This window comes from Caretta caretta, chromosome 3 (genome assembly GCF_965140235.1).
Source record: "Caretta caretta isolate rCarCar2 chromosome 3, rCarCar1.hap1, whole genome shotgun sequence".
Taxonomy (NCBI): domain Eukaryota; kingdom Metazoa; phylum Chordata; order Testudines; family Cheloniidae; genus Caretta; species Caretta caretta.
In genome coordinates, this window is record NC_134208.1 from 103,174,714 (window position 1) to 103,188,376 (window position 13,663).

Genomic DNA, 13,663 nt, shown 5'->3' on the forward strand with positions numbered 1-13,663 from the left:
AGATCTCAGGGTCTCAAGTTGGGTACCCAGAAAATACGGAACAGACAATTAGTGACCACCTTTGAAAAGTTTGGTCTCATGACTTGCCCAGCGTTCCATGAGAACTCTGTGGCAGAAATAGGGATAGAATACAATTCTGCAGGGCAGCATTCATCTGTCATAAGCTTGAGGACCCCCACCACTACCATCACCACTACTGCCACCCCTCTAATATGTTATGTCAATGAAGTATTGTCTACTTTTCTAGAGTCTGGCCTTCTGGCTTTGATCAGTTGTAAAACAGCATAATTGCCTAATTCTATTGGATATCCTGTGAAATGTTTGAGATTTGGAAACATATACAAGCTGTAAATTAACTTTTTGTACTTTTCATTGTCTATTTCTCAATGAAGACTATTACAAAATTAATCACACACACAAAAAAGCATGTATATATATACACTCCATATGTATCTAGATTAAAAATATGATCTAGATTATTCTGATTTTCAGAGTATATGTGCATGTGTATGCACGTATACACACACATCCTCTGTATCTATTTTTATTAAAAAAAAATACAATCTATATTAGTTTGATTTTCAGAAGTGCTGAGGACTCAAAACGCTATTTGAAGTCAATGAAAGCCAAAGATGCACACTGCCTCTAAAATTCAGATGCATACTGTATGTGTGTGAAGTTGCATTTTATAATGTATTTATTAGCATGTGTTTTAGATGTTTTCATAAAATCTGAAAATTATTTTTGCTTTCCCATCTAGTCAAGACTTTGAGAAATTTATAGGATGCAGTTAAAAGTCACTTAACTGAAAGCCTATGTAGACATGCTGGTTGATATCCTTTTACTATTTTCTGGGCTTTTTCTTGTGCTTTGCATATTGCACTCTGTGGTCACTTGTGCTCAAAGAAACAAGCACCTTCAACTTGATATTTCTGTCATCCCTGTTCTGGGAAGAATCCTGTTGCTGGTTAATAACATCAATCACTTGGGCCATAAATCTTTGCAGTGGATATGGTCATTTAAATCTCCACCTGCACAAACAACAAGCAGGCACAGAAAATAAGAAAGCTCATAAATCTACATGCTGGTGATTAGTAATTTTTGGATCTTTAACAAGGATGTTATAAAGAAAGAAATCCTAATTCATTAATTAGAGTTATATGCTGACAATTTGTTTAGTTTATAGCACAGAGAAAACACAAACAGGGCACAGTTAACATAACATGACGTTAGAGGTTAGTGAATTCCCAACAGATCCCAGAGCTTGAAGATATGATATCTTAATGTACTTATCCTATTCTGAGGAGGGGGTGTTATCTTGCAGCCAAATGGCAAGGACTAGTTTAAAGTTTAGATCCGCACTTCTTTTTCTGGCTTATACAACTAAGGGAAAACATAAATGGATGAAAAGGTAAGAGATACTTTCATTGCTTATTAAAATCTATATTGAATAATATTTTGTTCATCTATAAAAACTCTCATCTGAAGATCTCATACCACTATACCACCATTTACTAATTTAGCATCACCATATCCCCTAAATATTATGTTGGTTTGGGGGAGGGGGGGGTTAGAAGTGTGGACAAAGAGCCTGATGCAGTGCCCACAAAAGCTAATGGAAGTCTTTCTCTTGGTTTCAAGGAGCTTTCAATCAGGCCTGGAGCAATTAAGTTACACATTGTGATTAAGTCTCCTAAGTAATTGTTTTCCCTGGGGTCCAGATTGTACTTCCACATACTCACAGAGGGCACCACCCATATGTGGATCTGCTTCCCTGTAGTCCTGTTCTCTCCTCCCACACATATGTACAACTCAATCTCCAGAGAGATTTATTTTTGGTCCAAGATCTATGGGTGGGGAGGGGACAAGATAGGGAAGGAAATACAACATGCTGCATTTACTTTTCTATGGACCTCCCTCTACACTTGGTTCCAGGGGCAGAGGCATTTAACCATTGACTTCAGTGGAAGCAGAGTTAGGCCAACGATGGGTACTTTTGAAAACTCTACTATATATATTTCAGAAAAAGCTTTACATGGGTCTTAATAACCTACCAAATTACATTTACACATTATGGGTGGGATTATGAAAGCACTCAGTATTGACCTAACTCTGCACTCATTAAAAACAGTGGTAAAATTCCTATTGACTTCAGTGGCAGCAGAATTAGGCCAAAGCTGAGTTCTTTTGAAATTCCTACTCTATGGGCCATCCCATGCTGTATTTACTCAGACAAACCTCCCAGCCGGTCTTTGGTAATGGATCATGCAGTAACCTGAATATAGACAACTAGACATATTTTTAGAATATAAATGAACAAAATAAATATTAACATAAGTACCAAAATCTTTGAAAGAAATATATTTATTTAAACTGATGTTTTATTTAAAGGCAACTTTTTATGCAAACTTTGCAACATTTGGTAAATATTTTTCCTGATTTCATTTCAATTTGTAGGTATATATTTTTATTCTATTTGTTATTAAAAGAAAATAGTCTAACATTAAATTATAATATCACTTTGCACTTATATAAGGCCTTCCATTGGAAGAATTTCTAAGTGCTTTGCAGATACTGATGAAATAAGTTGCACAGCATACCTGAGAATTAGGGAAGAATTAATTATTAATTATATTTGTTATTGTTGTTGTTATTAGTATTACTATTATTGTTGTTGTTATTATTCCCATTTTACAGATGGGTAAACTCAAACAGAGAAATGAAGGTGCTTAGCCAAAGGTCACACAGGAAGCCTATAACTGAATTCAGATCTCCTGGGTTCAATCTCTGTGCTTTCACTAGGGGACCCAGCTTCTGTGTTTCAGAGTATATCCTAATAGGATGCATTCTCAAACAATCATCCACAAATTTCTTTCAGATGAGTTTACAGAACACAGTTTGGAAGCTATGTGTTAACAATCCATGGCCAAGTCAGCTGCCTGGTAGACCGGCTGGGCACCCTGATCAGGAGGCATTTTAGCTTTCATCAGGAGTCATGGACAAGGATGACACCAGAGGCCTGGGTCATCTAGCAGGCAGGAGGGAGGGCCATGCAGAGTTCCAAGGGGCAGAGGAGGGGGGAGTTGCCTTGCTCCAGTTGGGAAGATTTGAATTACAACGTTGAGTTCACTGGAACTCTTCTTTGGTGCCTGTTTTCCCCTCCTGCTCTTGAGCAGAGGTTTGTGAATGTGGTGAGCAGCAACAGGCAGTGGCCGGACAGGGCCCCTCCCCTGGGCTGCAGCCGGATCCGCCTCTCTATTCCCCAGATAAATTACTAGTGTCCTCAACAAATTCCTCAGCTTTCTCTCTCACTCAAACACGGGCAACAAGCGGGGGTGGGGCGGGGATCCTCTCTTGACTGCAAACCTATCACACCCCAGGGCGAGGGGAAGCGTCTTCTCAAGCTGAGCTATTCCCCCAACGCCTGCCCCTGTGGGAGTTTTGATCCCTGCGCATCTCTCAGACCATGTCCACTGGCTCGCTCAGCGATGTGGAAGACCTTCAGGAGGTGGAAATGCTGGAATGCGATGGCCTGAAAATGGATTCTAACAAAGAGTTTGGGACGTCGAACGAGAGCAACGAAGAGGGCTCCAATTGCGAGAACGCGTCCCCCCAAAAGGGGAGAGGCGCCTCAGGCAAGAGGAAAAAGGCTCCCACCAAAAAGAACCCTTTAAATGGAGTGAGCCAGGAGGGGAAGCAAGTCCAGAGAAACGCTGCCAATGCCCGGGAGAGAGCTAGGATGAGGGTACTCAGCAAAGCTTTCTCGAGGCTTAAGACCACTTTGCCCTGGGTACCTCCAGACACCAAGCTTTCCAAACTGGACACCTTGAGGCTGGCATCCAGCTACATTGCTCACCTGAGACAGATCCTGGCCAATGACAAGTACGAAAATGGTTACATTCACCCAGTCAATCTGGTAAGTTCCAGCCTGGGCGCGTTTAATAGTTCATCAATACACTTGATGGCTGAGGTGAAGGGCGGGGGAAATCAACATGTGTTGTACCCTTCAGATAGGACTGCTGGCAGATTTGGGGCGTTGAGGTGTTGCGTTTTATTAGAATAAAACAGACGCCTTCCAAGTCACCTCCCTCCCCAAACGCTGTTTGCTGAAACCTTAAAAGATCTTAACGTTATAATGGCACTCCTTTTTCTGTGTTCATCTGCTCAAAAGGGGGTGACAGATCAGAAGCGCTGCAACTGTGCAAATCGATTCAGTAACGTCTTTTACACACACACTGTTGGGAGAGAGACGACATCCCTAAAAAACCTATGTAACAAGTTCATTATACACGCAGTATTTATACACACAGGGTTTCTTGTTCAATTAAGTACTTTAACATTGTTCAGTATATAGGAACAGGTCCGATTTCTTAACGCAGGAGTCAGTCTTCATGTCTTCTTTATTTTCTGGTGTTTATTGATGTAAAATAGCACACACACACACACACACACAAACCCCCTTGCTTTTTAAAAACATCACCATAGATCTATTCTTTCAATACCTCAGATTTACTGGTCTCGGGATGTTTCTTTTATAAATGAGAACTTTAGAGTAGGAAAAAAAAAACCCTCTAAATCCTAGGCGAGAGTCCTCTAATTTCACCAAGGATTTAAAAGATGTATTAGGTAATTGTAGCTATTACTGTAGAGTTGGAAGTACAGTAAAGATAAATGAAACACAAGTTCTCCCTCATATATATGTTGATGTAATTCATTCTTGCTGTACTGCCAACCGTATGCATAATAGTAATAATTCAAACCACTGCAAGAACTGAATACATTTTCTAAAATCGGTGGTTAAAACAGATCATTCTTACTCTTCATTTAGCGTTTAAATTTTGATACATGTTTGGACATTGCATGATAAATGAATTTCATAAAACACTGCGGCCGTTCAGTGGGGTGATCTTCTTTTGAGCTGCTTTTCAAACGTTTGGGACTCCGCGGGAAAATAGCCGGCAGTTTGCTATCCACGAGGTGATTTGATAAGGACTTGAGCTATTTATTTTTAAAATAATTGCATCTTAACTCGTGGGTAGACACAGCAATCTAACAAGCGGGCAGACTGCAGTCTGAGGGCAACCCTTTTGAACTCCTTGCAAAATGTTTTCGGGGGTGCAGCTGTTAGTGCTAAGGCTATTAAAGGAGGCTGCTCTTCCTGCAGCGGTAAAGCGAGGGGAAAATAATAATATAATTTAAATTATGGGTCTAACCCGGCACTCTTTACTTAGCTAAACCTCCCCTTAACCTCAGTGAGACTTTTACCTGAGTAAGAACAGCAGGAGTTGGCCTTCTAATAGTAGAATTACAGTAATCGGTACAGTGTAGAATGCTGAGACTTTTGGTAAGACAGCAAATGGATTTCATTTTAAAAACAAAGGAGCAACATATGAGAGCGGTGCCTTGACATTACCCAGTTTAGGAAGAACGGTGTTGATCTGTCTTTACTCGTACTAATTATGTGCTCATGAAAACGCTATCAGTTATCTGAAAAGCAACAGAGAGCGATTTCTGGGATGGCTAGACCACGATTCATCACTCGGAGGACTATATATAATCACAAGGGAGAGAGACGAATGGCTTTGGGAGGCTAAGCGTTTTTATGTGCGTTGCCCCTGAGTACAATCCAGCGGAGTCATCGCTAGAAATGACTAACCCAGCACCTGGTTGCCTAGCTCAACAGCTTTTTATTGCTGGTAAAAATGTGGAGAGGCTATTCTGCTCGTGTGTTCTGGTGTATCACAGTCGCACTGGACACTTGTAATATCACAGTGATAACCCCATTTTTTTTTATCCCCTTGCCCATCCCATGTCATTTCCTGCTACAGACTTGGCCTTTTATGGTGGCTGGCAAACCAGAGAGTGACCTGAAAGAAGTGGTGAACACAAATCGCCTGTGTGGACCTACAGCATCCTGACCAACCTCAAGCCTAGGAGACCATCTTCAGTCTGTGTGTAAGGCGGGGGAGATGGAAAGGGAAGCTGGAGACACCCCGCTAAGGAACACTTTATAGAGACGAGGAGATTCAGCCTCACTAAAGAGGAGACCAAATGTACATTAGCAAAGACTCCACCCCAAAGATCCCATATATTTAACTTTATTAACGCGTGTACAGTTGGTTGTCCTGCAAAGCAGCCTTGCTGGTTCAAGTGCTAATAGCGAGGAAGATCAAACACAACGTACCAAAATGTGTATCTTTTGTATGATACAATGTGACATATGTAGATTCATAGAATAATTGACTTTGATAGTCACATCTATAAAGTAATTCACGTTAAAGATATATAGATATATTTTCTTCAAACAGGTTTTGCTATATTTCTGTGAATAAATCTTGCTTTCTATAGAAAATAAATACAGAGCGGTCTAATTTTCATTTCAGCGCTGGAGCGTTTTGCGGAATGACACCGCGTTCTCGGTTCTCCTGAAAGCAATCACATTTATGTGGGATGATAGATCCGGGAACAAAACTCTTTGACGCCAGATTATAAGGTGTTTATTTTCCTAATTAAGAAGATTTAGACCCTATCCTTTGGGGGTCGGGGGATGATGGTGTTTGGAGCCTGATTGCCAGTTCGCGCTTCTTTTTTAATATTTTGTGGAGAAAGAGAATTACTTCTGAAGTGTGATAATAACCCCTGGCAGATTGGGGATTCCAGCATTTCTAAAGCAGCCTCCTGCCATTTGAAACTGACCAGCAACAAAGTTCATAGCCTGCTGGTCCACGGGTAGTGCTAGAGTTTTCATAGCACAGCCGTGTTGCGAAGTACACATTAATATCGATTGTCAAGGCTAACTCCTTACTCTAATTTTAAAAAGACTGACTTTTAGTAACTGCGGGGGAGGCGAATCCAAGGCCTGATCAATGCTGGAAGCGGTTTTCCTCCCCTACAATTTAATTTCGGGGGGAAGGGGTGTTACTTAATGAGTTACTTATTGATGAAGTGCAGCTAGAGAAAGGATTCCCCCTGGGCCCAGGTTCGTGGTGCCTAGAATTTTTAATTTAAACATCTTCCTCTCTATTGATCAGATAGTCTGTGGGAGATTAAAGTTGAGATAAACAGAGCGCGCCGGCCTCTTTCCCCTGCGCCAGCGGAGTGCACAGGCAGCTGATGCGCCAGATCCCACCGAGCTGTTTAATGTTTCAGGGTTATGACCGCACTGTTTACAAGATGTCTTCGGTTATTTATACTGTTATTATTAGCAGAGGGGCTTTAAATTTCCGCTTCACTTGCTATTTCAATTTTTTTTCAGTTCAATTTGATACCTGGGTATTTTCTTTTTCTTTACGAAAACAGACAACATTGGCTTTCTGGTCGCTGCCTTACACTGTCTCTGTCTCCGCCTGGAAGAGTTTACCAGGAAACGGGAAATGCACAAGAACAAAAATCAAATCAAAACAAAACAACAACCGCTGTAATGCAAGTTAACGGTCTCATGGGAACCTTAAGGGTTTGCTTTGGGGGAGTCAGGGGAAGACAAGACCGCGCAGACAATATAGCTGATTTACACTAGGGGCTAGGTGGTGATCCGATTCGATATCACTGGGAAGACGGCGAGAAAAATCCAGGGCCAGAACTCTCAAAGTTAGTGGTTTAAAATTAGGCACCTACATTCATATTTCTGGCCTGATCTTGCAAGCACGTTTGCACCTGAGTAACTTTGTGCATTCCAAAGCCAGTGAGATCCCTGGGCTGAGCCAAGGTAGGTGCAAAAGTTTTTGTGGGACCGGGTTCTCAGCTATCTAATGACCTGATTTTCATCTCCAATCCCACTGAAGTCAATGGGCGCTGCGGATGCTCCGAACCTGAGGGAAACAGACTACTTCTTTCAGTGCCAAACATTAGTTACCTAAGGTTCAATCCTGAACCCTTTAAGTCAACGGCAAAACTCCCCTTGACATCAGACATCTACAGCTGATCATTTTGGTCAAGATAAATAAATCAGATAGTAGCCAATAGAAGTTTTGCTCCAGTGAGGACTGCGAGATTGGGGCCCAGGTATATATTCCTGATTTTGTATCTCCAAAGCCTGCGCACTTTCTTCTTTTTCCAGTGATGTTTTGTTAACGTTTCTTCTCTTTGCTCTAGGCTCCATCACACTGTCATTTCCTCCGTTTCATTTCTGACGTCTCCGTGTAAGTCTGATCTACGGTCCTTTATTCAGGCAAAATCCCTCTTGAAGGATCCTGCCCTGTTTTACATAAACAGAGTCCGGACTCAAATAGGAAGGAGTGGTGAGGTCACAGACTCTGTATTATTAGATGAATGCTAATAATAGCTTAGGATAATAGCTTTTTGCAGATCGGTTTCCTGATTTGTCCAATATATCAGTGTAGTGAGTTACTGATTATATTTTTATTTTACTAACCTCTAATTTAATTTTACATTTAGATTCACAAATTATTTAGTCCCTCAAGTGACCCAAATCCACAAATCCAGATTACAAGAGAACTATGATCTAGTAAATTCATGTAACTAACACTAAACTGATAAACACATTATGGTCCCATAAATACAGTTAAAGAAAATAACTACCTATAACACATATGTGTGCGTGTATAATATATATAAACATGTTTGTGTAGGATATATATATATATATATATAATCCGTGTGTGTGTGAATTTGAAGTAATTGTTCTAATACTTTTTAATAATAGTGCTATGTCATTTAACTTTCTTCACATCTTTAACTTAACACTTGGTGAAATTAAAAACGCAGAGACACATCCCTATCTGGGGCAAACTAACATAATCTCCTTGTCTTTAGTGGAGCTATGCCACTTTAAAACACCTGAAGATCTGGTCCTGAATATTTTACTTATTATAGGGTAAATATAAATGGATCAATCCTGAATTTTTTGCACACCTAAAGATGATGGGAACCTTGCCTGAATAAAAATTGCAGGACCAGAGGCATGCTCTTACTTCCACAGAATCAACTGGAGTTTTACCATTCCCTTCAAGAGGAACAGAATCAGGTCCCATGACCTTAAACTATAGGTGTACTTTATAATCAAGGATCCCTTGAGAGTCACATTTTTATGTTACCTAATGAAACAGAAAAAATAATTGTATTGATACTTAAAATCATTAATTGGGTCAATATTAACTACTGCTTACTAAAGAACTGAAACCAAATGCTGTTCTCTTTTCACACCTTGAAGTCAATGGGAGTTTTGGGGGTACAAAAAATGCAGGATTGGACCCCAGATTTCCTACATAAACAGGTTCCATCTTTTCACCACTCCAGTTCTCAACAATGACTAAATTCAGTCAACACTTTCCTGCTCCTTTTTTAATCTGGTGATATTAATAGTTCATTAGAGGCTAGGATTTCATGGGATATTTGCCACTTTAAATGTACAAGAATAGGGTGGTGAAAAAGGAAATCATCTAAAATGGAAATATGAGAAATGTAATTGCAATCATGGATAAAAGCCTGCATTGAAAACAATGTAGAGACAACAGGTTCATAGACACATAGTAGATACAAGGAGACAGATTCTGCCACCTTTACTTGCTTTGGGTAACACCTTATCTGCAAGTAATCCCATTCAAGACTACTTGTGAAGTAAGGTACTTGTCAAAATGAGTAAAGGCACTGGAATGTGGCCCAGTGAGACCAATTGTGCAGCAAACAAAAAAGCAAATGGTTTTACTTAGATTGAAAAAAATGAACCAAATGTTTTTCTTTACATGTATTTAAGAGAGAATGGGTGACATTTTCAAAAACTTCTAAGTGACTTGCAAGTCTGAGTCCCATTTTCAAAAGTGACTCAGGCACTTAGGAGTCTAATTCCCATTAACTCTCACTGAATTGTGGAGTCCTGAGTGCCAAAGTCTCTTCTGAAAATGGGATTTAGGATCCTAAATCTAGTCTTAAACTATTCAACCAGTCCTCACACAGGCTGCAGGACTTCGTGTTCAGAGTGTATTTGCCAGCAGCAATCCTCATGAAGCAAGGAGGACTGGACAGCAAATGCTTGTCTTCATTTAAGCCTATGCTATCATCTCTGTTACTCTGTATGATGGAACCACCAGCCCATAAAACACCAGTGGTATTGTTGCTAGCATATCAGGGGCAGGGAAGCCACAAAGGGTGGCTGCCTTACTTCTCCTATGGAAAGAAAGACAGATGGCCTATTGCAGCACAGTCGGTTATTCCAGGTTAGAGCCTGAACTAAGTTTTCTGCAGTGGGACACCTGCGGTTCACAGCTGCAGAGCAAGGAGGTAGAAAGGTGTGGGGTTTGAGATGGAAAACATCTCTCCACCCAAGGTCAGTCCATTTTTCCTTCTGCAGTCAGGTGCACTTGGTTGCTGTATAGTGCAATCCACAGATGTGTAATGAACATGGAGTTGTGTTTATTCAGTGTAAACCCATTGACTTGGAAGCACTGCCTTCTTTTGGGAATTGCACAGCAGCCATTGCAGTACATCTCAGGAACAAAGTGGGATAATTTGAACCATTAAACATCACAGAAATTATGTATCTCAATCCTCCAAACCCCTAATACTATTAAAGTATTGTATTTTTCTGCTATAAAAATATTTCCCCTCACCCTCCTGCCCTACCTGATTTCCCTTTCATCATTCATATCCCTCATGAAAACATACTTCTTCTGTGGAGCCTTTGTACAGTAGTCTAGACTCAATAATCCAGATGTTTATTAAAACATACGCAGCAGTCTTTTAAGACTGTACCCTCAACCTGTGCATCACGTGTGTGAACTTTGCTATCTGTATCTGAATTAGACCGAGAATTGAGGATAGGGACTGCGTTTTTACAGCACTGATAATCAATAACACCAATGAGATCTAAGGACCAGGTTTTTTTCTTTTTGGAATATAGGTATTATGAAGAATATGACAGCAATGGCATTGGTGAAGTCACATGCAAGCACGTTTTCCTAGGCAGTCAGTCACAAGTGTGGGGTCAAAAATGTTCATGCTTCAACCAAATAAAATATTTTGCATATTCTGATCATAGTATATTGGTTTCACATGGTCCTTTCCCACAGATGAAAAACCTTAGGCCTGGTCTGCACAGATTTTTTTACTGATTTAGTTATGGCATTCAGAAGTGTGATTTTTCACTGAAATAGTTCAATCAATGCAACCCCTCTGTGGATGCAGTTATACCCAAATGAAGGTGCCCATACATTTACAAGAGCAAGCTATATCTGCATAACTATGACCACACAAGGGGTGCACCACTTTAACTATACAGGTTTCAAATGGATATAGCTAAAGCAATCCAAAAACTCCTTGCGTCCAAGCCCTTACTGTCAGAACAGTCTTGAAATTAGACATTCTTGTGACTTGTAGTTTTGTCCTGAAATTTGAACTTCTAAACTTACTAAAGAAACATTAATATGTGTGTGATGTGTGTACACATAGGCACAGGCATCAATTGAAGAATTTGAAGTGTCCCTGGTGAGAAAGACATCTGAAAAATATCCCTCCTGATTCCTTAAAATACGTGAGGTAATTTTCACAGAAAGAGTGACAAAGACAAGCAGATCTATAGGACACTGCACTCTTTGCATAAACCGTAACCAAGTCCATTTCCCAGCTATAAATATGGATTAACTGTTTACTAGATTCATCGGTTCCTAGGCCAGAATGGACCACTCTGATCATCTAAACTGACTTTCTGGATAACACACGCTATAGAAGTCCCCCAAAATAATTCCTAAGGCATATATTTTAGAAAAGTCCTTTTTGGGTTATTTAGCTGTTGTTCAGAACAATGTGGGTGAGGTAATATCTTTTATTGGACTAACAGACATTGTTCCAATAAAAAAAATATTACCCCATTCACCTTGTCTCTCTAGAATCCTGGGACCAACATGGTTACAACAACACTGCAAACAACGTCATTCCAGATCAGAGAGGCCAGGAGAGGTAGTAAGTTAGCTCCCAGAAGGAGCCTCTGATTGTGTAGCTACCCAAAGAGGAGTCAAGAGTAAAGGTGAATGAACAGCCACAGAATGATCTCTCTTCCTCCGGCTACTGCTCAGTCCTTCAAAAGGCAGGGGGAGGAACCATCAGCATCTAGATCACAAAAGGGCGGAGTCAGACCACCAAAGAGAAAGGAAACATAGCTGAGTGAGCCTGAGAGCTGCAGCTGCCTTTGTCTACCCCGGGAAGAACATCTGTGAAATTCTGGACTACAGCAGCAAGGAGGAGGAGGAGGCAGAGACAATGCACGTTCCCAGGGATGGAGCACACACACAGAGATAACTGTTCAACTGGACGGCAGCCCAAATCGCTACAGCTATATACCTCTCACCCTTCAAACATATATGAGACAAAAGCCAGTGTATGACAAATGACCAGAATGACTGTGTTACCCCTGGCTTTTGGGTTTGTGCCTATTGTGACATATTTAATCATCAAGGCAATATTTTTCTTCGTTGAAACAATAACAATAATATGCAGTGTCTTTTATACAAACAAAACAAGAGACTGCAGAATACCACCACCACCACTTACATATAGCGCTTTTCACGTTTCTTCTATACTTAATGTTCTCCCAGAGGCAAGAGAAAAGATTAGTTAATAATGCTTCTTGGGTGAAAATTAATGTAGAAATAGAAAAACATAGTCAGCAACCCATCTACACTAGGGCTCCCAACATTGCTAACACTGGTGGAACGGAACCGGTAATAGCAACTAAAACATTTGTACAATTTCCTTAGTGAGGACAAGGCTTTTGTATTTTCAGAGGAGCACAGCCATTGGGAGTTGAGAGTATTCAGCACCTCTGTGCAAAGAGAATTCAGCACTTTGCAGGATCAGGCCCTGGAGAAACTGATGATAGAAATACAGAATCTGAAACTGAGTGATTCTGAAGAATATAGGAAGAAACTAGAAACAAACAGAAACATAATCATTTCCCCTTTTCTCCATTTTATCCCACACCACAATCCAGCCACTTTATCAGTGGAAAGCAGAAGCCAAATCTGTGACAATTTAATATGCTCAGCATCTCACAAGAGTTATTCAACACCTCTTATGTTCTAGGCCCTGGTTAATACTCTGTTGCTCTTTTAATTTTATTATTCCTATCTATATTTCCTTGGTATTGCCAACAGAGTCTTTTTGTGCTAAGGATATGATCTGAATGTTTGATTCAATCCCAGCTGCTGAAATTAGATCTAGTTAAGCAGGAAAGATGGTACCATTCTGCCTGCTGTAAAGTTACTAAAGGACAATCTTGTCGGTTGCTCTGTATCTTTCCCTTTTTCTTTTTGGTATAGCACTTCTCTACATTTTTTTTCATGCATAAGGTTGTAAAATAACCTTTTGTTTGCTTGAGTATAAATGGCACTGTTGAGCTGTTTTTACTATTTACACCAGATATATAATCATATGATTGAATATACCGAATGAGAGTTATCATACGGCACATAACGGCATATCTATCTCAGAAGCATATGAGTATACTGAAGACAAGGGCAGCAGATAAGCCAGAGTGCTTATACTATTTACTATAGCCATACTCAGCAACCAGTGGGTGCCTTCCCTTACAAGCCTCTTCCCATGTGTATCTTTCTCCCGAGTGACTGCTGCCTTCTGAGAGCTCTTCAACAATCCCTGAGACACTCCGTATAAGCTCTCTCTTGATGATGATCTCCCCAGTAAGATGCTGTTG

At 40.4% G+C, this 13,663-nt stretch overlaps 1 protein-coding gene across 1 annotated transcript; it reads left to right on the top strand.

Annotated features, from left to right (window-relative positions):
• The first annotated feature begins 3,289 nt into the window (after positions 1-3,289).
• TCF21 (transcription factor 21) lies at positions 3,290-6,356 on the top strand. Its single transcript, XM_048846294.2, has 2 exons — positions 3,290-3,916; positions 5,829-6,356. Exons 1-2 carry the CDS (start codon positions 3,467-3,469, stop codon positions 5,916-5,918), a joined length of 540 nt encoding a protein of 179 aa, XP_048702251.1. The 5' UTR covers positions 3,290-3,466; the 3' UTR covers positions 5,919-6,356.
• The last annotated feature ends 7,307 nt before the right edge of the window (positions 6,357-13,663 follow it).